The following is a 24,255-nucleotide window of genomic DNA, read 5'->3' as shown; positions in this document are numbered from 1 at the left end:
CGAGGAATGCCGCTCTCTCATAGATCGCATAGAGGAGCTCATCCAGGTGGGACACCTCGGACAATACGTCCAACGGCAGCAGGGTCATAGAGGAGGCTACAATGGACGAGGACGAGGACGAGGTCGAGGTTCGGGAGCTCGCATGGACCAACCCTCTAGTTCTCAGCAAAATGCTGGTGGTCTGGTGTAGGCCGAGGTAAGCTAAGAAACAGGATCAGCTCCCTTGCGGAGAGTTATAACACAATTGCAGGTGGTTTCGCAGGGGGAGGCTCCAGCAGCTCGGCGCGAAAAAGACACCTGCGCAGCATCAACAATGTCCACTCTGCTACCTCGACCTCGCACCAAAGCTCACCACCGATCACCTTCACCAACGACGATTACACTAGCATTTGTCCAAATCAAGATGACCCCATGGTCATCGCTGTGGAAGTCGCCAACTGGGAGGTCCACAAAATGCTGATCGACCAAGGTAGCTCGGCTGACGTCCTATACTGGCCAACATTCCTCAGGTTAGACATCCCTCACTCCCATATCCAACCTCACACAGAAACCCTAGTTGGTTTTGCAGGAGAACGGGTTCACACTCGCGGGTACGTGGATCTATTGACAACCTTCAAAACTTCCTCTGACTCAAGGAGGATCATGGTCCGCTACCTCCTCGTCGAGGCCAACACATCCTACAACATCATCATCAGAAGGCTGACCTTGAATCAACTCGGAGCTATGGTCTCTACCCCACACCTGAAGATGAAATTCCCAGGGAGCGGGGACAAGATTATTTCCGTCAGAGTAAACCAAAAGACAGCTCGGCAGTGCTACGCCAAAAGTTTGAAGGTCTCACCATCCGTGGAGTGCTGCAAAAGTGACCCTCATACAGTGGCTCATATCACCCACGTGGACATCATTGACCTAGATCCGAGGTCGGACTCCCATGAGGAACGACCGAGTCCCATTAACGAGCTCGATGACCTCCATATTGGCAAACGCCCTGGGCTATGTACCAAAATAAGCAGGCAGCTAAACCCAGAGTTACGACGGAAAATTGAAGCCAAAATTTCCAAGAACGCCGACCTCTTTGCTTGGTCCAGCGCCGACATGCCAGGTATCGACACTAACTTTATCTATCACAGGATGGCATTCCACAAGGAGGCAAAACTAGTGGCCCAGAGGAAGAGGAAGGTCGGTGGCGAAAGACGAGAAGTTATCATCACCGAGACACAAAAGCTGCTGAACGCGGGCTTCATCTGCGAAGTCAGATACACCACGTGGCTGGCAAACATGGTACTGGTGAAGAAGAGCTCAAGGAAGTGGCATGTGTGCGTCGACTACGCCGACTTGAACATAGTATGCCCCAAGGACTCGTACCCCCTTACCAAGCATTGACAGGCTGGTCGATGGAGCATCCGGGCACGCCCTCCTCAGCTTCCTAGATGCCTACTCCAGGTACAACCAGATCATGATGTACCCACCAGACGAAGTGCACACGTCATTTATCACTGATCACGCCAATTTTTGCTATCGAGTGATGCCATTCGGTCTAAAAAATGCAGGGGCCACTTACCAACGGCTGATGGACAAGGTTTTCCACCAACAGATTGGGCAGAATATAGAAGTCTACGTTGACAACATGGTGGTCAAAACCACTTCCACCGAAGGTCATGCCGCCGACTTAGCAGAGGTGTTCGATCAGATCAGGAAGCACAACATGCGTCTCAACCCAGAGAAGTGTGTCTTCGGCGTCTAGGGAGGTAAATTCCTTGGCTTCATGATCACCAGCAGGGGCATTGAGGCCAACCCAGAGAAATGCAAAGCCATCATCCAGATGCATAGCCCCCAGACTGTGAAAGATGTCCAATGCCTGGCAGGAAGGTTGGTCTCTCTTTCACGTTTCATCCCCAGGTTGGCGGCGAAAGCAGGGCCCCATCTTCACCCTACTGCAAAATTCGAAGAAGTTCGAGTGGATGGACCAATGCGAAGAGGCTTTCAAGAGCTTCAAAGCCTTCCTCACGACTCCGCCAATCCTCTAGAGGCCGGATCAACATGCCGACCTCCTCCTCTACCTAGCCATGGCAGAAGGCGCAATCGGCACAGTTATAGTACAAGAGCACCAGAAAATGCAGACGCCAATCTACTTTATCAGTCGAGTTCTCCAAGACACAGAAAAAAGGTATCAGATGATTGAGAAGCTCGCACTAGCACTTGTCGCAGCAGCTCGGCGTCTCCGACCTTATTTTCAAAGCCACCAGGTGATCGTCAAAACTGACTACCCAATCAAACAATGGAGCTCGCCGGACGGATGATATCATGGTCGGCAGAACTATCTGAGTTCGGGATCAAGTATGAAAGCCGCGGCCCCCTGAAAGCCCAATGCCTGGTAGATTTTTTGGCCGAACTAACTCCAACCTTGGCAGACGAACAACAGGTATGGATTTTACATGTTGACGGATCCTCCAACTCTAAAGGTGGTGGTGCAGGCATTATTTTGGAAGGGCCTAATCAGGTCACCTTAAAGGAATCTCTCAAGTTTGGCTTCAAAGTGACAAACAACCAAGCGGAATACGAAGCGCTTCTCGTAGGGCTAAGGCTAGCTCACGACCTCGGAGCGCAGAGACTGAGTTGCAACAGCGACTCAAAGCTCATGGTAGAGCAGCTTAGCAGGGCATACCAGACCAAGGACACCCTTTTGCAAAGGTACTTCCATGTGGCATCGCAACAGATCTCGTCCTTCGACGAGTTCACCATACATCACATACCACGAGAACAAAATGCCAGAGCCGACCTCCTATCGAAGCTCGCCAGTACCAAACGCCCTGGGCAACATCGAACCATCATCCAAGAGACCCTGCATTCACCCAGCTTAGACGACAAGGTTGTCAACACCAGTGACAGCGGAGACCACAGATGGATGACAAGTATTTGGAATTACTTAAAGGAGGGAACTTTGCCCGAGGATAAAGATGAAGCTTGGAAGATGAGGGTAAGATCAGCTAAGTTCGTCATTGTCAGAGACGAACTGTTCAAACACGGCATCTCCGCCCCATTGCTCAAATGCCTGGCCGAGCCTCAAACTACGTATGTCATCGAGGAAATACACCGAGGGATATGTGGTCTGCACTCTAGAGCACGATCAATGGCGACCAGGGTACTTCGAGATGGATACTACTAGCCCATATTAAAGTCGGATTGCCAAGCCTACGTGCAAAGATGCAAGGAATGACAGTAGTTCAGCAATACACATCGACAGCCACCCGAAGCTCTCCACCAGATGATGTCACCATGGCCTTTTGCCCAGTGAGGAATGAACATCCTAGGACCATTTCCCCTGCAAAGGGTCAGCTCAAATTCCTTTTAGTGGCAATCGACTACTTCACCAAGTGGATCGAGGCATGCCCACTCGCCAAGATCACCACCGAAAACATACAGAAGTTCACTTGGAAGAGCATCGTATGCAGGTTTGGCATCCCGCATTCCCTCGTTACCGATAACGGTAGACAGTTCATTGCACAGAGCTTCGAAGACTTCCTCCGCGAGCTCGATGTCAAACACCTCTCGACCTCGGTGGAGCACCCCCAAACCAATGGCCAAGTCGAAGCCGCAAACAAAGTGATCCTCCGAGAACTCAAGAAGCGGCTGGGAAGTGCCAAAGGACAATGGGCTAACGAGCTCCCCAGCATCCTCTGGGCATACCATTGTACCCCCCAGTCGACAACACAGGAAACGCCGTATAGGCTAACCTATGGAGCCGATGCCATGATCCCGGTGGAAGTCGGCGAGACGTCTCATCGACGTCATGTCCTCGATAGTGAGCAAAATGCCCAGGAGACAGCGGTCAACCTCGACCTCATTGATGAGCTCAGGGAAGAAGCCCGGATTCACGAAGAGGCCTGCAAGCTTCGAGCCTCCAGGAGGTACAACACGCGAGTCCGACCTCGCTCCTTCAGGGCTGGTGACTTGGTCTGGCGACTACTAGGAGATGCCCGTAGAGATTCGTCAGAAGGAAAACTCGCACCAAACTGGGATGGCCCATTCTGGGCCACAGAAAACCTAGAAAACGGGCATTTCGTCTAGAAGAGCTCAGCGGCAAAGCCATCCCAAGAACTTGGAACGCCATGCATCTCAAGTTCTACTTCAGTTGAAATTGTAAGAATGAGTTATGCACTCTTTTCCCACCTCAGTCTTTTGTCCCAAAAAATAGAAAAATGGGTTTTGGCTGAGAGGGTTTTTAACGAGGCACACCCACAACATTAATAAAATGACTCATTCTGTTTCTGTTCATAGTTTCTTAATTCTACATCGTTTTACCATAAAATGATTTATATTACGCCAAGGTCGAGTTCGAACCTTGATACGATTTATTTTACATTAAGTCGAGGTCGAGTTTGAACCTTGGTACGACTTATCTTACCTTAGGCCGAGGTCGAGTTTGAACCTCGGTGCAAATTATCTTACGCTGAGGTCGAGTCCGAACTTGAGGTTTAAATTCCACCCGAGGTCGAGTTCGAACCTTGGTACGAATTACCTTATCTTAAGCCAAGGTCGAGTTCGAACCTTGAACCTTAATGCGAATTATCCTATCTTAAGCCAAGGTCGAGTTCGAACCATAATATGAATTATTTTACGCTAGGCCAAGTTTGAGCCCCAAAAAGCACAAAAACATAAGTGCAAAAACATAAGTTCAAAAATGAAGGTTAGAGACGAACCATCAAAAACGCGAGATACAAACTCAACAAAGTAATATATACCCAACAACTCCATGAGTTAAAAACATGAATCCAGAAGGAAAAAAAGAAATAAGCAAGAATAAGCTAAGTTATTACAGAATGATAGTGGAGAGGTCGACCCCAGGCGCAAGCAACCTTGCTTGACGAGCTGCCTTGAGGAAGCCTTTCTTATGCTCGAGCAGGACAGCACGCTCGGTCTCGGCAAGCTTCCTCTCCAGGTCCACCTTAGCATCAGTCATCTTGTCAAGGTCTGCCTTCAATGTCGCGACCTCCTCTTCCTTGCCACTAAGAAGCACCTCGTCACAAAGACGCTTCTCAGCAGCTTGCCCCAGCTCGACCTTCAGCGTCGAGACCTCATCCTCAAGGGCACACACTCTATCCCGAGAGAAGGTAGAAAGCTTCTGAAGCTCGCCAACTTGAGCAGCATAAACCTCGTTAACCTTCAAGGCAACCTCCAAAGATTGATGGACCCTCGCGAGATCTCTTCTCGTGGCTTGAAGCTCGGCCTCATTCTGCCTCTTAGCCTTGCCCAGGGCAGCCCCCAACGCCCGATTCTCCACCTCTAGAGGCCGAATTCGGCCCCTCATCTTCTCCAGGTCCCCTTGCTGCTTGGACCACCTATGCTTCCAGTGGTCCACAATAGCCATCGCCCTCTGGAGGAAGACCTCCGCCGAGTCAAGGCCCTCCACTGGCCGGACCTTCTCAATCATTGCCTGATCAGCCGAGCGCTTCGAGCCCTTGGGGTAGAAGGTCTCCGCGATCACCCCCGCACTCCACAATGAGTCTATATCTGACGAGGTGCTCACGTGATCCAACCGTGACAGAGGGCGATCCATCTCAAAGCGTTGAGCGATGTATTTGCTCTTGGGGGCCCCCTTTGAAGGGCAAGATGGAGGTGCAGTGGCTGCCGGGTTAGGCGATGGAACCTCAAAGCTCGGTCCCTTTCCGCAGGCCTCGGCAGAAGTAGAAGTGATGGAAAACTTGATGGAGAATCCGGATTGATGTGAATCCTCTTCAAGTTCCTCCTAGATCTTTTGCTCCTTGATTCCTCTTAAGCTTGCCTAAGGTCTCCAATGGAGGAGGAGACCTTAGAACCACCACGAATTGGTGGGGAACTCTCCCAAGAGACGCCACTCCTTGATGAAGAGATAAGTCTCTTCAATTCTCACCACACTCTTCTAGTGAAGGGATAAGAGAATTGGATGAATATCAAAGTGGTTTAGGGACTTTTAGAAGAGAGAAATATGAAAAATTCTTCATAAAATTAATTCTCAATATCTCCAAAAGTGTTTTACAATGAAGGAAAAATGAAAATATAGGAGTAGGAAGCTTAGAGAGCAAGCTAGCCTTAACCATGGTTCACTAGGAACCATGGTAAGGTCTAGCTAATCTGTCCAAGGTCAAGAGGCTTGAAGTGCAAGCTTCTCACTTAGCTTGCTTGGTAAGCTAGCTAAGGAGAAGCTTGTGCTTCAAGATTCCAAGCTTGAGAAGCACCAAGCTATTCGGCCAAGTTTGAACACAAGTGTGAACACATCTAGGTGGGCGGCTCTTTGGACTTAATTTACTCCAACCGGTTTTGAAATTGATAATTTGGTTTAGTTAGGTTCATCCAATGTGAATGGAACCTAGCTAAATCAAATCTATGAAAAATTAGGAGTAAAATGAGTCCAATATGTAAATTTTAGCCTAGGACCACCTTTTGGCTAAATTGCTAGTAACACTCTCTAGCTTGCTAATGCCACTCCCAATCCTACTACTAGAAAACTAAGAAAAGAGTGTATTTCTAGGTTAGGTTAAATGGAGTCAAAGCGCCCAAGTAACCTACCCTAGAAACAATATACAATAGTTACTAAAAGGAAATAAAGTGCCTCTCAAATACAAAGGCAAAAATACACCTATACAAGTATCTACTATATACAAGGTACAAGAAATTAACTATACAAGTATGTACAATGGAGACTCCTTAGATTATCCTTCACCCTTCTTGGTCTTACGTCTTCCAAAGGGATCCTTGGGGATTAGATTTCCATCATACCCTCCCCCTTCGAAAGGATTTGTCCTCAAATCCAATGGTCCTTCCACAAGGATAGCATCACCTACAAAAATAAGAAACAAAGCATTAGTAATGATATATGCATATAATACATGTGGAAAGTGCACCCTATGAGGAATCCCTTCTATAGTCCTAACAAGGGTTCTTAGACTAGGAAGGATGGGTTCTCTAAGCATAATAATAGGATCCTCACTATAGTGTAGTCTAAGTGTAAAACTAAATCCTAAAAATGTGAAAGTGCTAAAACTATAAGAAACTAATGAAGTAGTCCTATATACTAAGATATCTTGCCTAAGGTACCCTATGTAGTAACCTAGGCTTCTATAAGAAAACAAAGTGAATATAATAAGGAAACTACCTAGACAACCTTTGATCATATTATATGTTAGATACATCAGGGAAGAGGGTGTAAAGAGTTTAGAAAAGTCATAGAATCTAATTTGGTCTTGAAGGGAAGTAGTAAAGTTAAGTTCAAAGAAGTTTGAACTTCCCTTAAGATCAAAAATAGAAAATAAGACACCATGAGATGTATCTAGTAAACAATATAAAACAAAGGTTGGGTGCTTTATTAGAACAACTAAAGTAAGAGAAGTCCTAAATAGACAATGGCTGTCTACTTTGGGCACCACCAAAGTAGTAGCATAAGAAGTAAAACTAGGTGAAGTCCACTTCTTCTTCACTAGACTAAGAACTTGAGATCCTTTATTTTCAAAATTATTTAGGTTGTGGATCTTAAGCTCTAAGTCCGTGGTAGCAATAGAAAAAGAGCTAAAATCTTGGTGAAGAAGAAAAGTCTTTTTGCAATCATTTTTAATAGAAAAGTGACTTTCCTTTATCACAAGATTTTTGGAGGAGACATTATCCTCCTTACTCTTTTCCAAGAGTAGTGTCTTTTTAGCATTGAGAAGGTAAAGAGGTTGTTCAACTAGAATACATTGTTTTATTGAATGATTTATTGAAAATTGACTTCTAGGAACAACTTCTTTGGAACGGACACTTCCTTCCAACTCTATAACCTTCTCTCCCTCCCTCTAAAGACTTAAGAGGTTTTGTTTTTTTTCTAATTTTTCCTTTTTTTTTCTTCCTCAAATTTCTTTTTCATGACTATTTGATCCTCTAACACTTGGGAAGGTGTAAGAGGAGTCAAAGTATGTTTCTTGCCTAGATGGACTAGGCGAATTTTGTTGCTAACACCATCATGAATGGCTTTTCTATCATGTTGCCATGGCCTTCCAAGTAGAATGTGACTTGCATCCATTGGAATGACATCACATAAAATTTCATCTTGGTATTTTCCAATGGAGAAAGGCACACTTACTTGTTCCTTAACTTCTATAGGTCCATCCTCATTAAGCCATTGAAGTTTATAAGATTTAGGATGGGCTATAGTAGTTAAGTGAAGTTTATTAACCAACCTTTGACTTACAAAATTGTTACAAGATCTACTATCAACAATGAGAGAACATGTTTTCTTGAAAATTTTGCATCTAGAATGAAAAAGGTTCTCTCTTTGTGATTGATCTTGTTCTTTTAGTTGGTTAGTTAATAACCTTTGGGCAATTAATAGATTACCCTCACATGGTGTTTCCTCATATTTATGTCTATGGGGCCTAGAAGGCCCTTCACCATCATGTCTTTTGGGCCTAGTAGGCCCATGACCCTCATTGCCATGGGGTTTGCTATTCTCACCCCCCACCACAAGCTTTTTCAACAACTCTTTTATTGTTTCATTATTCTTTTCATTTTCTATTTCTTTTATCCTAATATATTCCTTAAGTTTTCTAAGCTCATCTTTAGTGCTTTTATGACTCTTAGGAGTATGATGACCATGCACACTACTCTCATGAGAATGATCACTCATTTTTGCAAGAGAAAAGGCTTTCACAAGTCTTAAATAATTTTGCAAGTGAGTGATAAAGATTTTTACAAAAGAGTTTCTCTTTTTGGTGTAATACTAAGTACTTGGAGGTCTAAGTATACAAGTTGCACTATCAAGGGAGGTGAGCTACAAGGAGCCACTTAATAACCAAGCCTTTTCAAGTGGAAATTACTAAACCCCCTTATACCTTTCTTACAAAATTTTTTTTTTACACAAGCAAGTTAAGTAGTTGTGTGTGAGTGCACAAAACCCCTAGTAGGCAAAGGAAGCCTTCTAAACGAACTTAGAAATTAAAAAAGTTTAAGGAAAGCAATTAAAACATATACTAGTCGTAGGGTCCTAGGGTGGAAGTCCAATTGACACTTGAAGTCTTTTGGGACACTTCCACAAGTTCTATACGTAGTATGAAAGCTAGTAAAACTAGGCGTGTCCTAATGGAAGCCCAAATGGAACTTAAAGCCTTTGGGGACCCTTCCACAAGTACTAAACGTGTTTAAGAAGCTTTATTTAATACTATTTAGGAAGTGGTGGGACTTAAACAATTTCCCAAACAACCACTCCTAAATGTAGGTTTGTTTTAACAAAGGAAACCAAAAGTTAACCCAAGGTAGGGTTAAGAAGTTACAAACAATGGAAACAAAATTAATCAAGGATGCTTGAAGAACTTCCACCAAGGGTGTTTGGAGGTAAGCTTGGACAGTCTTGGAGTCAAGTGAAACGTCCCAAATTGGTCTCCACCACTCCTTCTCCAAGTGTTCCAAATCCGTCACCAAGTTCTCCAAATCCGACACTAATTTGCTTCCAGAATCCGTCTCTAACTTTGACCTAAAAATCAAAACAAGTCTTGGCTGCAAAAATAACAAACAAGTGAGCCTTTCTAAGGTGTTTCACTCAGGTTATGTGTACCTCAATCTCCTTCAAGTGTAGACCCCTTTGAGATTAGCCAATATGTCTCAATTAGTCCTTCCTTCCAAGTGTGTTGGCTTGAAAAGTATTATGTCTCACCAAGGCTTAACAACCAAACAAGAGAGAGTAGAGGCCAAGAAATGAAAACTGAAAAGCACAATTTAGAAAAGGCTATACTCTTGTAGGAATTAATGTGACAAAACAAAGAGAGCCAAGAAGACACAAAGCAACAAATAAAGGCTAATTTCAAAAGCTAGCACACAAAAGATTAACCCTAGGAATGGCACTAGAATGGATTACAAAAACCAAAACAAAATTTGTGCTAATGTTTTGATGGTTTAAAAGTATTTTTCCAACCACTGGACAGCAAGCAAACCTCAAGGAAAATTACACAAAATTTCAAGGCCAAGTGCTACTAAAAAATGTTTTGTTTTCACTTTGCTTTTTCTAGGTTTTTCTCTTTTGTTTTCTTTTCTTTTTCTTATATTTTTGTCTCTTTTCTTTCTTTCTTTTCTTTGAATACAGAGAGTAAGCACTTAAAACAGAGGCCACACAATTAATAAAGAGGTTTCCAAGTGGTGGAGAAAAGAGAAATAAGAAGAGTAGAAGTGTAAGTGTACTAGTTAAAATTTTCAACTCAAAAAATGTTACTAGTTTTGATACTAGTTTGTTCTTATCTTTTGTACACTTTGATTTTCGTTTTCAATACACTTCTAACTCTGTTTTCTTTTTTCAAAACAAGCACAAGACACACAAGGAATTTCTGGTCACAAATTGCTAAGAAACAAATAGCAATTGAAGTTCACAAAAAATTGACTCTAGAACATGTTAGGTCTAATAACATGCATTGGAATCATTTTATGAGCACACTAAGATTTAATAATGTTCAACCAGAAATGACACCATATATGAACAGAGGTTAACATATTTAGATTCAAAAATAAAAAAGGCACAACAAGGATTTAATGACAAGCAAAACAACTACACATGACTCTAAGACAAAACTAGTAGATTAAGAAATGAAAAATGCTTGTATTCTTGTTTCTTTTTAGGAGTTTTTTTTTAGTCCGAATTTATAGGAGTCCAAAGGAAGATAAAAGCAATCCTAAAACATTTAAAAAGACATACAAAGAATACCCAAGGCACACACAAAGATTGATTCACAAGAATTTAGAAGATGAACCAAAAACAAGCAAGACAAAGTGAGTGTGTTCTATAGATTTATAGATGTGACACAAGAACCACTCAAGGCGCACAAACTCAAGACAACAAAAGAAAACACATATAGGAACAGTTTAGACACAATATAAGATAATTTGAACCGAACAAAAACAAGACAAGAAGCTTAGGAACGAATTTACCAAGGAGACCTAGCTCTGATACCAAATGATGGAAAACTTGATGGAGAATCCGGATTGATGTGAATCCTCTTCAAGTTCCTCCTAGATCTTTTTCTCCTTGATTCCTCTTAAGCTTGCCTAAGGTCTCCAATGGAGGAGGAGACCTTAGAACCACCATGGATTGGTGGGGAACTCTCCCAAGAGACGCCACTCCTTGATAAAGAGATAAGTCTCTTCAATTCTCACCACACTCTTCTAGTGAAGGGATAAGAGAATTGGATGAATATCAAAGAGGTTTAGGGACTTTTAGAAGAGAGAAATCTGAAAAATTCTTCAGAAAATTAATTCTCAATATCTCCAAAAGTGTTTTACAATGAAGGAAAAACGAAAATATAGGAGTAGGAAGCTTAGAGAGCAAGCTAGCCTTAACCATGGTTCACTAGGAACCATGGTAAGGTATTGCTAATCTGTCCAAGGTCAAGAGGCTTGAAGTGCAAGCTTCTCACTTAGCTTGCTTGGTAAGCTAGCTAAGGAGAAGCTTGTGCTTCAAGATTCCAAGCTTGAGAAGCACCAAGCTATTCGGCCAAGTGTGAACACAAGTGTGAACACATCTAGGTGGGTGGCTCTTTGGACTTAATTTACTCCAACCGGTTTTGAAATTGATAATTTGGTTTAGTTAGGTTCATCCAATGTGAATGGAACCTAGCTAAATCAAATCTATGAAAAATTAGGAGTAAAATGAGTCCAATATGTAAATTTTAGCCTAGGACCACCTTTTGGCTAAATTTCTAGTAACACTCTCTAGCTTGCTAATGCCACTCCCAATCCTACTACTAGAAAACTAAGAAAAGAGTGTATTTCTAGGTTAGGTTAAATGGAGTCAAAGTGCCCAAGTAACCTACCCTAGAAACAATATACAATAGTTACTAAAAGGAAATAAAGTGCCTCTCAAATACAAAGGCAAAAATACACTTATACAAGTATCTACTATATACAAGGTACAAGAAATTAACTATACAAGTATGTACAATGGAGACTCCTTAGATTATCCTTCACCCTTCTTGGTCTTACCTCTTCCAAAGGGATCCTTGGGGATTATATTTCCATCAAGAAGTAGGCGCCACCTGCACAACAGTTGGGGCATTCACCTCTGGCACCTCCGAGCTCGGCACCACCTAGGCCTCAGCAACATTTGGATCAGGCCCCACCTATAAAAAACAAAAATTTTCTCCTAAGTCACAAAACAAGAAGACAGACAGTGTAGAAGCAACATCACGAGGAAAGGTACAAACCTCGGCGGCGTGGGCAACCTCCTCAGCGGCCACTTGGGAAACTCCCTCAGGTGGAGGACTCCTAGTGAGGTTGACTGCGTCGCCGTCAGCAGCCTTCGAGGTCACCTCTTCCGCATCTCGAGGGGCAGAGGTCCCCCCGACCTCCTTCTCCCCCCTTTTTCTTTTTCTGCGGGTCTCTAGGGGGGCAATCTCCTCCTCTTGAGGCTCAGGGATCTCGATCTTGACAACGTTGTAGCGATACTTTAACTCGCGCCATTTTCTCCTCCCCATTATGCTTGCAAGAACAAAAGCTTAGTACATCAGCTCAGTACATCAGTAAAAGAAAATTTTACGAACATTGACAACCAAAAAAGACGAGATACTCACTCTCTAGACCCCTTTTCTTGTACGCCGAGTTAGCAAGTGATAAGACAAGCTTGCAATCCAAGGGACGAGGAAGCGCTTCTAGGTCTCTAATGGCAGCAACGTCCGAGGTCGTCAATTGCAAGTTGGTCGACCCGTTAAACCTAGCCGGAGCCTGCCGCCAATAAAGAGGGAACCTTGGCAACCCGCCGAAGTGGAACACCTCATCTTTCAGCAGGTCGACCTCCTTTAGCAGAACCTGGAAGAACTCTTGTTTGAAATTCTTGTAAGACTGGGACTAGAGAGAAAATAGTCCCCCAGCCTTACTACCGTTCAAAGACACCCAACCATAGGGAGGTACACCCAGTTTCAGTTGGTAGAAATGAAGAAAAACAGGGAGAGATACCCCTATCCCTAGGGTCGAGCACAGGACCTAGAAAGCCCTCAAGAAACCCCAACTATTGGGGTGCAACTGGCAAGGAGCCGAGTTGACAAAATTCAAAAAATCACACTCAAATTGGGTAAAGGGAAGGCATACGCCTAAATCCCTGAAGAAACACTGGTACATGTAAAAGAAGGGAGGGTTAGAGGTATCCCCCATATATACACGCTCACCGGGCTGACAGGTTTCAAGCCGGATAAGCTTAGAAATGGATGGTTCACAGATCATATGCGATTTTCACATCGCATTAATCTCCATGAACGACTTGAAGACGCTCTGGAATTCCCCTACGTCACCCCTGTCGCCACCCGCCGAAACGGACGTTGGCATTCGCGACGATGGTTGGACTCTTTTTAAAGTTTGGAAAAATGATGGATTGTTAGAGCGACTTATTCTCAAACTGAGACCTCATCGAACTAACAATATTTATTAAATGATTCTCACCAACCTATGTTAATCCCAAACGGGACCCTCCATAGATTAGCGGTTTTCGTGAATAACCCTAAATAGTCTTTTAAGTCTATATATCATGCTAAATTCATCTGAATATAGATTTCAAAGATTTTCTCCCTACAACAAACTACTTATGTTTAAGAAAGCTACTTCTTAGGTATTAAGGCATAGTACGTCTGAAAATCAGACAACCTGTGCTTAACATAGAACTTTTCTAAGCTAAAGAAAATATTTTTCTCTCAAAAATCATGCAAAAAAATTGTCTTTGTCGAATTGAGACCAAAATTTTCTTACAAGATAATAAAATAAGCTTTATTCAAAAAAAATGAGTTTGTCACCATTAAAAAGGAGAAGATTGTTAAGTCAAAAGACAATTTTAGATCTCTCACGTTTTATAAGTTTTAAAGATAACAAACACTACATTTTTTAGTAAGAAAATGTGTTGAAAAATTTGTTATTTCAAACTGTGTAAGGCAAAGTAGCATTTGTAAGACGAAACATACAAATTGTTCCGAACAATCATTATTTATTTTGACTAATGATTTTATATGTTCAAATGAAAACTTTATACCTTAATAGATAAGAAGTTGTTGTCTTGGAACTCACATTCTATTAAAAGTGTATAAAAACATGAAGAGTAGCAAAACAAATGACAAATATCCCAGATTTCACGAGAAAGGTGCTGAAAAGAAACTACATTCTCGCCTCACACTGACTTTGCTTCCTGTTGTTCCCGTTTCGCTACTCTGCTCTAATAAGTAGCTTGATTTAATGCACCAACGAACACTTCCTCTTTCTAAAAATCAAGCGATGGAGTAAGACAAAGCAATTCTATGAATTGACTCAAGAAGCTGCAACGTTCATCTCTTTCAAAGCTACTATATAAAAAGCTATGAAACTCAGAAGAAACAAATATAGAATGCATATAGATGTATGTCGCCACCCGCCGAAACGGACATTGGCATTCGCGACGATGGTCGGACTCTTTTTTAGTTTTGAAAAATGATGGATTGTTAGAACGACTTATTCTCAAACTGAGACCTCATCGAACTAACAATTTTGTTAAATAATTCTCACCAATCCGTATTAATCCCAAACGGGACCCTCCATGGATTAGTGGTTTTCGCAAAAAAGGGGTTCTTGGAGTCGCCACCAATGTTTTACTCAAAACATTGGAAAAAGACATAAGGCAATTGATTTTCGCAAATCAACTTTGGCCATTACAACCAGAGTTTGGGTAAGGGAGTCGATTACGTGTGGGGAAGGTGTTAGCACCCCACAACGCCCCTTTTGGGTTCCCTATGACGGATTATTTCATAAATAATAGCGTAAAATTACTAAACTACCCCTATTTATTAGAACGATTATAAGTAAACTATCTACATGATGAAAGCTTTAAACGTGCAATGCAACAATCAAAAAGCGATAAATGAAAGCGGTAAAAGAAAGGATTTGGAAAGAAACCTTCGAAGCGGGCTTTTATATATTCAAAAAGGAGTTAGGAGGCTTTTTGGCGCTCCTTCCCACTACACGTTCGCTCGCTCCTTTCCCTAAAAATAAATATTAACTATGGAAATCAAAGAGATTTCCCTTCGACTTGTTCGAGTCTCAAGCTAAAGGCTCGTGAACTCAAGAACTTAGTCGGATCAGCTCTCGGAGAGATTTCTAGGGCAGAGAATAGCTCAAAAACCCAAGAATACTCAGCAAGAGGGTGGAGAAATGCTACAAATGTGTGGAAGGACGAGCCAATGACGTCCTATTTATAGGATTGAGGCGCAGTACGGCCTAAGGAGTCAATACGGCCCGTACTGAGTTTTTGAACTACAGTACGTGTAATACCCATTTTTTTATTATTAATTATCAATGGCATTTTCGTAAATTTTATAAAGGTATAGGGGTATTCTTGTAATTTTATTACTGATGGCATTTTCGCGATTTTAAAAAATTTTTAAGGGGTGTTTTGGAAACTTGGAACGGGCCGTTCCAAAAGCAAAACGGGCCGTTCCAAGCTTAAAAATTATACTAACTTTTTTAGTGAGAACGGGTCCAGAACGGGCCGTTCCAACTGGGAGAACGGGCCGTTCCGGAAGGAGAACGGGCCGTTCTGGATGAGTCTCGGAACGGGCCGTTCTGATTTTAGAACGGGCCGTTCTGCTTTTTGGGAACGGGCCGTTCCGATTTTGGAACGGGCCGTTCCAGTTTAAAAATTTGCGTACATTTGAAAGATTCGGAACGGGCCGTTCCGAATTCAATACGGGCCGTTCCGGGTGACTCTGGTTGCCTATAAATAGGGTCCAGGGGGGGTGAAAAAAAATATACTGAGGGAAGTGAAAATCTTAGAGAGAGAGAAAGAGAAGAGAGAGAGAGAGAGAAAGAGAAGGGAGAGAGAGAGAGAAAGAAAAGAAAAGAGGAGAGAGAAAGAGGAATCCAGTAGAGGAGGTTCTGCCAGGGGAGAGAAAAGAGGAGGGAGAAGAGGAGATTCTGCCCGAGTTTCGGTCCTTGCTTAAGGAGAGAGGTGGAGGTTCTGCCCGAGTTTCGGTTCTTGTTTAAGCAAGAAAGAGGAGAAGGTTCTGCCCGAGTTTCAGTTCAGGTTTATCCAAGTAAGGGTAGTGCTTATAAAATTAATCTAGTATATATGAGCATGATAGGAATAGTATAATTTTAATATGCTATTTTATGTGGAGATTTTCATTTCATATAGTATAATTTGGATCAATTGATGGTTGTTTTGGATATTTAATTATTTATATTATTATTATATTGACAAATTGGCATGGTTATGGTTATGTTTAATTATGGAATATGCTATGTGTATGTGGTTTGGAAAAGTAAATAGGACTTAAAGGAGTAAGGTTATGGTATGGATTAGATCTCTTGGTGAGATCAGGATATAATCTTTGGAAAAATATGGAATTTGGGAATCCCATGGTGAGGATTCCAATGTGGAACTTTTCCAAAGGTTATATAATAAACCACTTCAGATGTTAGGTGGATTCTGAAGTACTCCTCTAAGTATTCTATTTGCTACCGGTATGGGTCTAGGCCGAGTCATACCGATGGATGAGGTGGCCCCACCAGGGTTACGTGACGACGTAATCCAACTGTATATTTTTCATGAGAGGTTAGGCGTGGGACATGGGTTGCTGACATGTTTCACCGTATCAACACTTGGTTTGGATGGTGTTGAGGCCAACATTTGGTTTGGATGTGTTGGTTACATCATGGATTATACAGTGGTGTGACTTTGTTTTGGATATGGAATATGTATACATATGGTATGGATTGTGTACATTGGTTATGGATTATTTTATTATCATAAAATATGTATACATTGGCATGGACGTGTATACATTATATTTTGGGTTGGTCTATATTTAGCTTGAAAATGACTTGTTGGTCTGGATAAATACTGTGGATAAATATTTGTTTAATGTTATTTTATTATGATGTACTATGATTGGTTTTATATGTGCTAACCCTTATATTTGCATGATGTGGACTGTGATGATCTCACTATGTGGGGGAGCAGATCAGGTATGAGGCTTTGGGATAACAAGGAGTCTTTTGGATAGCTGCTTTGAGAAGTGGCTAGGTTTAGAGCTTGACCAGCACCTAGGGTGTCTTATTTTGATGTTTTCATGACATTGTAATTATATTATCTTTTTGGATTACTGTATAACGTTACTAAGGATGATGACTCTGCTATAGAAGATTATATTATATATTTTGGAAACAATTTATATGTTATTGTATAATTACACTCTAGCGTAGCTGGCTTTTGCTCTATTTTCTTTATTTTATATTATTTTATTTTGGTTGGTTATTGATGTGACGGCCTAGGGTGGGTCGTTACAATTTTGGTATCAGAGCTAGTCGAGTCTCTTTAGGGTTTGTGGGAAATGGTCTTATTATGTTTCTGTTGAGTGGAAATAGATTTTTTTGAAAGGAATTTCTTATGTGTTTTAGTGTAAACTCATGTGTTCCTTGATCTTTTATCTTTATTAGGATGGTTGGTAGGGGAAACCATTCTCATCCTTCTTCAGGTGTAGATGAGCGGCAGATTGCTCAGGCTATGGAGCTAATTGCTGCTGCTATTGGACACCATAATACTTTGTTGACTCAGATGGAGACCAACCGGGCTGCAGCTGAAGCAGCTAGGACTGAAGTACCTGATGAATATAGAGGCTTGTCAGAGTTCAGAAAAGGGAATCCTCCTCAATTTACAGGTGTTAATGGACCTGAAGTTGCTGATCAATGGATTGAGGAGATGGAGAAAATCTTTATGGTGATGCATTGTCCTGAGGAAAGGAAGCTAGTTTATGCTGTTTATATGTTGGTGGGTGAGGCTATTTTCTGGTGGAAAGGTGCTCAAGCTATGATGGAGGCTAGAGGGGAGGCGATAAATTGGGAAAACTTCAAAAAGGTATTCCTAGAGAAATATTTTCCAGATAGCGCCAGATATGCTAAGGAAGCTGAATTTTTGAGACTACAACAAGGGAATATGTCCGTTCAAGAGTATGTGGTCAAGTTTGAACACTTGGCTAGGTACTATTCTCAAGTTATCACTGAAGCCTGGAGATGCAGGAAGTTCAGTGAAGGTTTAAGATATGAGCTGAAAAAGACTATTGTTCCTATGGGGATTGTGGAATTCCCAGTTCTAGTTGAAAAGGCAAAAACAGTTGAGAGATTTGAAGGAGGAAATAGAGTGGTAAAGGGTCCAGAGGGATCATCTGGATTTGGGAGGGGGAAACATCCTCAAAAGAGACCATCTCAGTTTCAAATTGAAAATGCTAATAAGAAATCAATGAGGACTACTACTACAGGAGCTGTTCAGAGTATTAGATGTTACATCTGTGGAGGCCCACATATGATGAAGGACTGTCCTACAAAGAACTATACGTGTTTTGAATGTGGCAAGGTGGGTCACATGGCTAAAGATTGCAATGTCAAAAATATTCCAGCTAGAGAGAACCAGAAAGTGGATCGGCCTACTGCAGCAGGTCGTGTCTTTGCTTTAACAGGTGCTAAAGCTGAAACGACATCTGAGCTAGTAAAAGGAAAGGGCAAAGCTGATGGTAATGATATTTCTATTTTATTTGATTCTGGTGCTTCACATTCTTTTATTTCTTATGAATGCGTGGCAAGGTTAAATTTAGTTGTGAGTTCTTTGTGTGTGGATCTAGTTGTTTCTACCCCAGCTTCAGGGTCTGTTTTGACTTCTGAGGTTTGTTTGAGATGTCCAGTGGAGGTGGAAGGGCGTTGTTATAAAGTGAATTTGTTTTGTTTACCTCTATCCGATTTGGATGTGATTTTAGGGATGGATTGGCTTTCTGCCAATAGGATTTTGATAGATTGTTCAGAGAAGAAATTAATCTTTCCTACTGATGAACAGGAGAGATTTATTTCTAATAGACAGGTGGATGGGTTGTTGAAGGATGGAGCTCTTGGGTTTATGATCTTATTTTTTATTAGTGTAGAGAATGAAAAGTTGTTGAATAGTATTGATGTTGTTAGAAAATTTCCAGAGGTTTTTCTGGATGATGTTCCGGGATTACCACCAAAGCGAGAGTTAGAGTTTAGTATTGATCTTATACCAGGGGCGGGACCAGTGTCCATTTCTCCTTATAGAATGGCACCAGCGGAGTTATCTGAATTGAAGAAGCAGGTTGAAGAACTTTTGGAGAAGCAGATGATCAGACCTAGTGTATCTCCGTGGGGAGCACCAGTATTATTGGTAAAGAAGAAGGATGGTGGTGTGAGGTTATGTGTGGATTACAGGCAGTTAAATAAATTGACAATCAAGAATAAATATCCATTGCCAAGAATAGATGATTTGATGGATCAGTTAAGGGGAGCTACTATTTTCTCCAAGATTGATTTGAGATCTGGATATCACCAAATTCGGGTAAAGGAGGAGGACATACCAAAGACTGCTTTCAGGACTCGATATGGCCATTATGAGTATGTTGTCATGCCTTTTGGAGTGACGAATGCTCCAGCTATTTTCATGGATTATATGAACAGGATTTTCAGACCCTTTCTGGATAAGTTTGTGGTGGTGTTTATTGATGATATTCTGGTTTATTCTAGATCTATGGTGGAACATAGAGAACATTTGAGGATAGTTTTGCAGGTATTGAAGGAGAAACAGTTATTTGCAAAGTTGTCAAAATGTGAGTTTTGGTTATCTGAAGTTAAGTTCTTGGGTCATGTGATTTCTGCACAAGGAATTGCAGTTGATCCTACTAAGGTGGAAGCGATTTTGAGGTGGGAGCGTCCAAAATCAGTTACTGAAATTAGAGGTTTTGTGGGATTGGCTGGCTATTATAGAAGATTCATAGAAGGATTTTCTAAAATAGTTATGCCTTTCACATAGCTGACCAGGAAGGATCATCCTTTTATATGGACGGAGGAGTGTGAAAGGATTTTTCAAGAGTTAAAGGAAAAGTTGACTTCGTCTCCAGTGTTGATTCTGCCAGATCCTAATAAATCTTTTGAGGTTTATTGTGATGCATCTCATCAAGGTTTAGGATGTGTTCTTATGCAAGATAGACAGGTTGTGGCTTATGCATCTAGGCAGTTAAAGACTCATGAACGAAATTATCCTACGCATGATCTAGAGTTGGCTGCGGTGGTTTTTGCTTTGAAGATTTGGAGACATTATCTCTATGGAGCAAAGTTTGATGTGTTTAGTGATCATAAGAGTTTGAAATATTTGTTTGATCAGAAAGAGTTAAATATGAGGCAAAGGAGGTGGATTGAGTTTTTGAAATATTATGACTTTCAGTTAATGTACCATCCAGGTAAAGCAAATGTGGTGGCAGATGCTTTGAGTAGAAAATCTCTTCATATGTCTTACATGATGGTTAAAGAGATGGAGTTAGTAGATAAATTCAGGGATATGAATCTTAATGTTGTGATTGCCTCAGATTTTATTAGTTGTGGTATGACTACCATTACTAGTGATTTCTTGGAGATGGTGAAACAAAGACAAGTTCAGGATACGGGATTGAATAAGGTTAGAGAGTTGTTGGGTTCTAAGAAAGCTGAAGGATTTGAACAAGATATGGATGGAGTTTTAAGATACAAGGGTAGAATTTGTATTCCACAAGATAAAGAGTTGAAGAAGTTAATACTTGAGGTAGGTCATAAAAGTAAGTTGAGTGTACATCCGGGTATGACAAAAATGTATCAAGATTTGAAGAAAATGTTCTGGTGGAATGGTATGAAGAGGGAGATAGCTGAGTATGTTGCATCTTGCATTGTGTGTCAAAAAGCTAAAGTAGAACATCAAAAACCAGGAGGTTTGTTACAAATGATGGAAGTGCCAGAATGGAAATGGGATAGTATAACCATGGATTTTGTTGTTGGATTACCAAGGTCTGCTAAGAATTGTGATTCTATTTGGGTGATCGTGGATAGATTAACTAAGTGTGCTCATTTCCTTCCAATGAATATAAAGTGGTCCTTGGAAAAGTTAACTCAATTGTATATTAAGGAGATTGTTAGATTACATGGTGTACCCTCCAGTATCATCTCTGATAGGGATCCTCGTTTTACATCCCGATTTTGGCAAAGTTTGCATCAAGCGTTAGGGACTAAGTTGAGGCTCAGTTCTGCTTATCACCCACAAACTGATGGGCAATCTGAGAGGACTATCCAATCTTTGGAGGACTTGTTGAGGGCTTGTATTTTGGATCATCTAGGGAATTGGGAAGAGATGTTAACTTTGGTCGAGTTCACTTATAATAACAGTTTTCATGCAAGTATAGGAATGGCACCATTTGAGGCTCTGTATGGGAGGAAATGTCGAACACCTTTGTGTTGGTTTAAAGAGGGAGAATCAGTGATGGTGGGGCCAGAGATCATCTTACAGACTATTGAAAAGGTGAAACAAATTCAGGAAAGAATGAAAGCTGCTCAGAGTCGGCAAAAGTCTTATGCAGACAAGAGGAGGAAACCTTTGGAGTTTTCAGAAGGAGAACATGTGTTTTTGAAAGTAACTCCTACCACAGGTGTGGGAAGAGCTATCAAAGCTAAGAAGTTGAATCCTAAGTTTATTGGGCCGTATCAAATTCTCAAGAGGATTGGACCAGTGGCATATCAGATTGCATTACCTCCATTCCTTTCTAATATGCATGATGTGTTCCATGTTTCACAACTAAGGAAATATATTCACGATCCAAGTCATGTATTGGAATCAGAGGCAGTACAAGTTAAGGAGAATTTAACTTTTGAGAAACAGCCAGTTTCAGTGGCAGATAAGAAAGTTAAACAGTTGCGAGGTAAATCTATCAATTTGGTGAAAGTTATTTGGGATGAGATTACTAATGAAGCTACTTGGGAGTTGGAGGAAAGGATGAAGGATCAATATCCATATCTCTTTTAGAGTAAGTGAATTTTCGAGGACGAAAATTTTTGTTGTTGGAGAGAATTGTAATACCCATTTTTTTTATTATTAATTATCAATGGCATTTTCGTAAATTTTATAAAGGTATAGGGGTATTCTTGTAATTTTATTACTGATGGCATTTTCGCAATTTTAAAAAAAATTTAAGGGGTGTTTTGGAAACTTGGAACGGGCCGTTCCAAAAGCAAAACGGGCCGTTCCAAGCTTAAAAATTATACTAACTTTTTTAGTGAGAACGGGTCCAGAACGGGCCGTTCCAACTAGGAGTACGGGCCATTCTGGAGGGAGAACGGGTCGTTCCGGAAGGAGAACGGACCGTTCTGGATGAGTATCGGAACGGGCCGTTCTGATTTTAGAACGGGCCGTTCTGCTTTTTGGGAACGGGCCGTTCCGATTTTGGAACGGGCCGTTCCAGTTTAAAAATTTGCGTACATTTGAAAGATTCGGAACGGGCCGTTCCGAATTCAATACGGGCCGTTCCGGGTGACTTTGGTTGCCTATAAATAGGGGCCAGGGGGGGTGAAACAAAATATACTGAGGGAAGTGAAAATCTTAGAGAGAGAGAAAGAGAAGAGAGAGAGAGAGAGAAAGAGAAGGGAGAGAGAGAGAGAAAGAAAAGAAAAGAGGAGAGAGAAAGAGGAATCCAGTAGAGGAGGTTCTGCCAGGGGAGAGAAAAGAGGAGGGAGAAGAGGAGATTCTGCCCGAGTTTCGGTCCTTGCTTAAGGAGAGAGGTGGAGGTTCTGCCCGAGTTTCGGTTCTTGTTTAAGCAAGAAAGAGGAGAAGGTTCTGCCCGAGTTTCAGTTCAGGTTTATCCAAGTAAGGGTAGTGCTTATAAAATTAATCTAGTATATATGAGCATGATAGGAATAGTATAATTTTAATATGCTATTTTATGTGGAGATTTTCATTTCATATAGTATAATTTGGATCAATTGATGGTTGTTTTGGATATTTAATTATTTATATTATTATTATATTGACAAATTGGCATGGTTATGGTTATGTTTAATTATGGAATATGCTATGTGTATGTGGTTTGGAAAAGTAAATAGGACTTAAAGGAGTAAGGTTATGGTATGGATTAGATCTCTTGGTGAGATCAGGATATAATCTTTGGAAAAATATGGAATTTGGGAATCCCATGGTGAGGATTCCAATGTGGAACTTTTCCAAAGGTTATATAATAAACCACTTCAGATGTTAGGTGGATTCTGAAGTACTCCTCTAAGTATTCTATTTGCTACCGGTATGGGTCTAGGCCGAGTCATACCGATGGATGAGGTGGCCCCACCAGGGTTACGTGACGACGTAATCCAACTGTATATTTTTCATGAGAGGTTAGGCGTGGGACATGGGTTGCTGACATGTTTCACCGTATCAACACTTGGTTTGGATGGTGTTGAGGCCAACATTTGGTTTGGATGTGTTGGTTACATCATGGATTATACAGTGGTGTGACTTTGTTTTGGATATGGAATATGTATACATATGGTATGGATTGTATACATTGGTTATGGATTATTTTATTATCATAAAATATGTATACATTGGCATGGACGTGTATACATTATATTTTGGGTTGGTCTATATTTAGCTTGAAAATGACTTGTTGGTCTGGATAAATAATGTGGATAAATATTTGTTTAATGTTATTTTATTATGATGTACTATGATTGGTTTTATATGTGCTAACCCTTATATTTCCATGATGTGGACTGTGATGATCTCACTATCTGGGGGAGCAGATCAGGTATGAGGCTTTGGGATAACAAGGAGTCTTTTGGATAGCTGCTTTGAGAAGTGGCTAGGTTTAGAGCTTGACCAGCACCTAGGGTGTCTTATTTTATGGTTTTCATGACATTGTAATTATATTATCTTTTTGGATTACTGTATAACTTTACTAAGGATGATGACTCTGCTATAGAAGATTATATTATATATTTTGGAAACAATTTATATGTTATTGTATAATTACACTCTAGCGTAGCTGGCTTTTGCTCTATTTTCTTTATTTTATATTATTTTATTTTGGTTGGTTATTGATGTGACAGCCTAGGGTGGGTCGTTACAGTACGGCCGTACTGAATTCAGTACGGCCGTACTGAAGTTCAAAAACTTCAGTACGGCCGTATTGATTTCATTATGGCCGTATTGTAGTTCAAATGGCTCAGTACGGCCGTACTGAACCTCTAGGAGGGCGTATTGAGCTCCAATCCTCACACACCCTTATTCTAAGCTACTCTAAGACTTCTAGACCTACAAAGAATCATCCTAGGGTCTTCCAGGAGTCCTTCCGGTTGACTTTCCTTCGGTCGTCGAGAGTCTTTGAGTCTTATTTCTGACCCGGACAATTTTAGGGGTCTACAACTGCCCCCCCTTTACTTAGTCGATTGGCTTTTTTGGTGTACCGGTTGACA

The 24,255-nt window shown here is 41.2% G+C and overlaps 1 protein-coding gene and 2 long non-coding RNA genes across 3 annotated transcripts; all 3 read left to right on the top strand.

Annotated features, from left to right (window-relative positions):
- The first annotated feature begins 2,278 nt into the window (after window positions 1-2,278).
- Window positions 2,279-3,166, top strand: LOC145950484 (uncharacterized). The gene has a single exon (XM_083061576.1). It carries the CDS (start codon window positions 2,279-2,281, stop codon window positions 3,164-3,166), a length of 888 nt encoding a protein of 295 aa, XP_082917702.1.
- Window positions 3,167-15,751: 12,585 nt separating this feature from the next.
- Window positions 15,752-17,073, top strand: LOC145950835 (uncharacterized). The gene is made up of 3 exons (XR_014428687.1): window positions 15,752-15,867; window positions 15,907-16,028; window positions 16,958-17,073. It is a non-coding gene; the product is annotated as an uncharacterized LOC145950835 (long non-coding RNA).
- A 5,304-nt stretch (window positions 17,074-22,377) lies between these two features.
- On the top strand, window positions 22,378-23,677 carry LOC145950832 (uncharacterized). The gene is made up of 3 exons (XR_014428685.1): window positions 22,378-22,493; window positions 22,533-22,654; window positions 23,584-23,677. It is a non-coding gene; the product is annotated as an uncharacterized LOC145950832 (long non-coding RNA).
- The last annotated feature ends 578 nt before the right edge of the window (window positions 23,678-24,255 follow it).

Source organism: Cajanus cajan, chromosome 8 (assembly GCF_000230855.2).
Source record: "Cajanus cajan strain Asha chromosome 8, NIPB_CcT2T_4, whole genome shotgun sequence".
In the NCBI taxonomy this organism is placed as follows: domain Eukaryota; kingdom Viridiplantae; phylum Streptophyta; class Magnoliopsida; order Fabales; family Fabaceae; genus Cajanus; species Cajanus cajan.
This window is presented reverse-complemented; position numbering and strand designations above follow the sequence as displayed.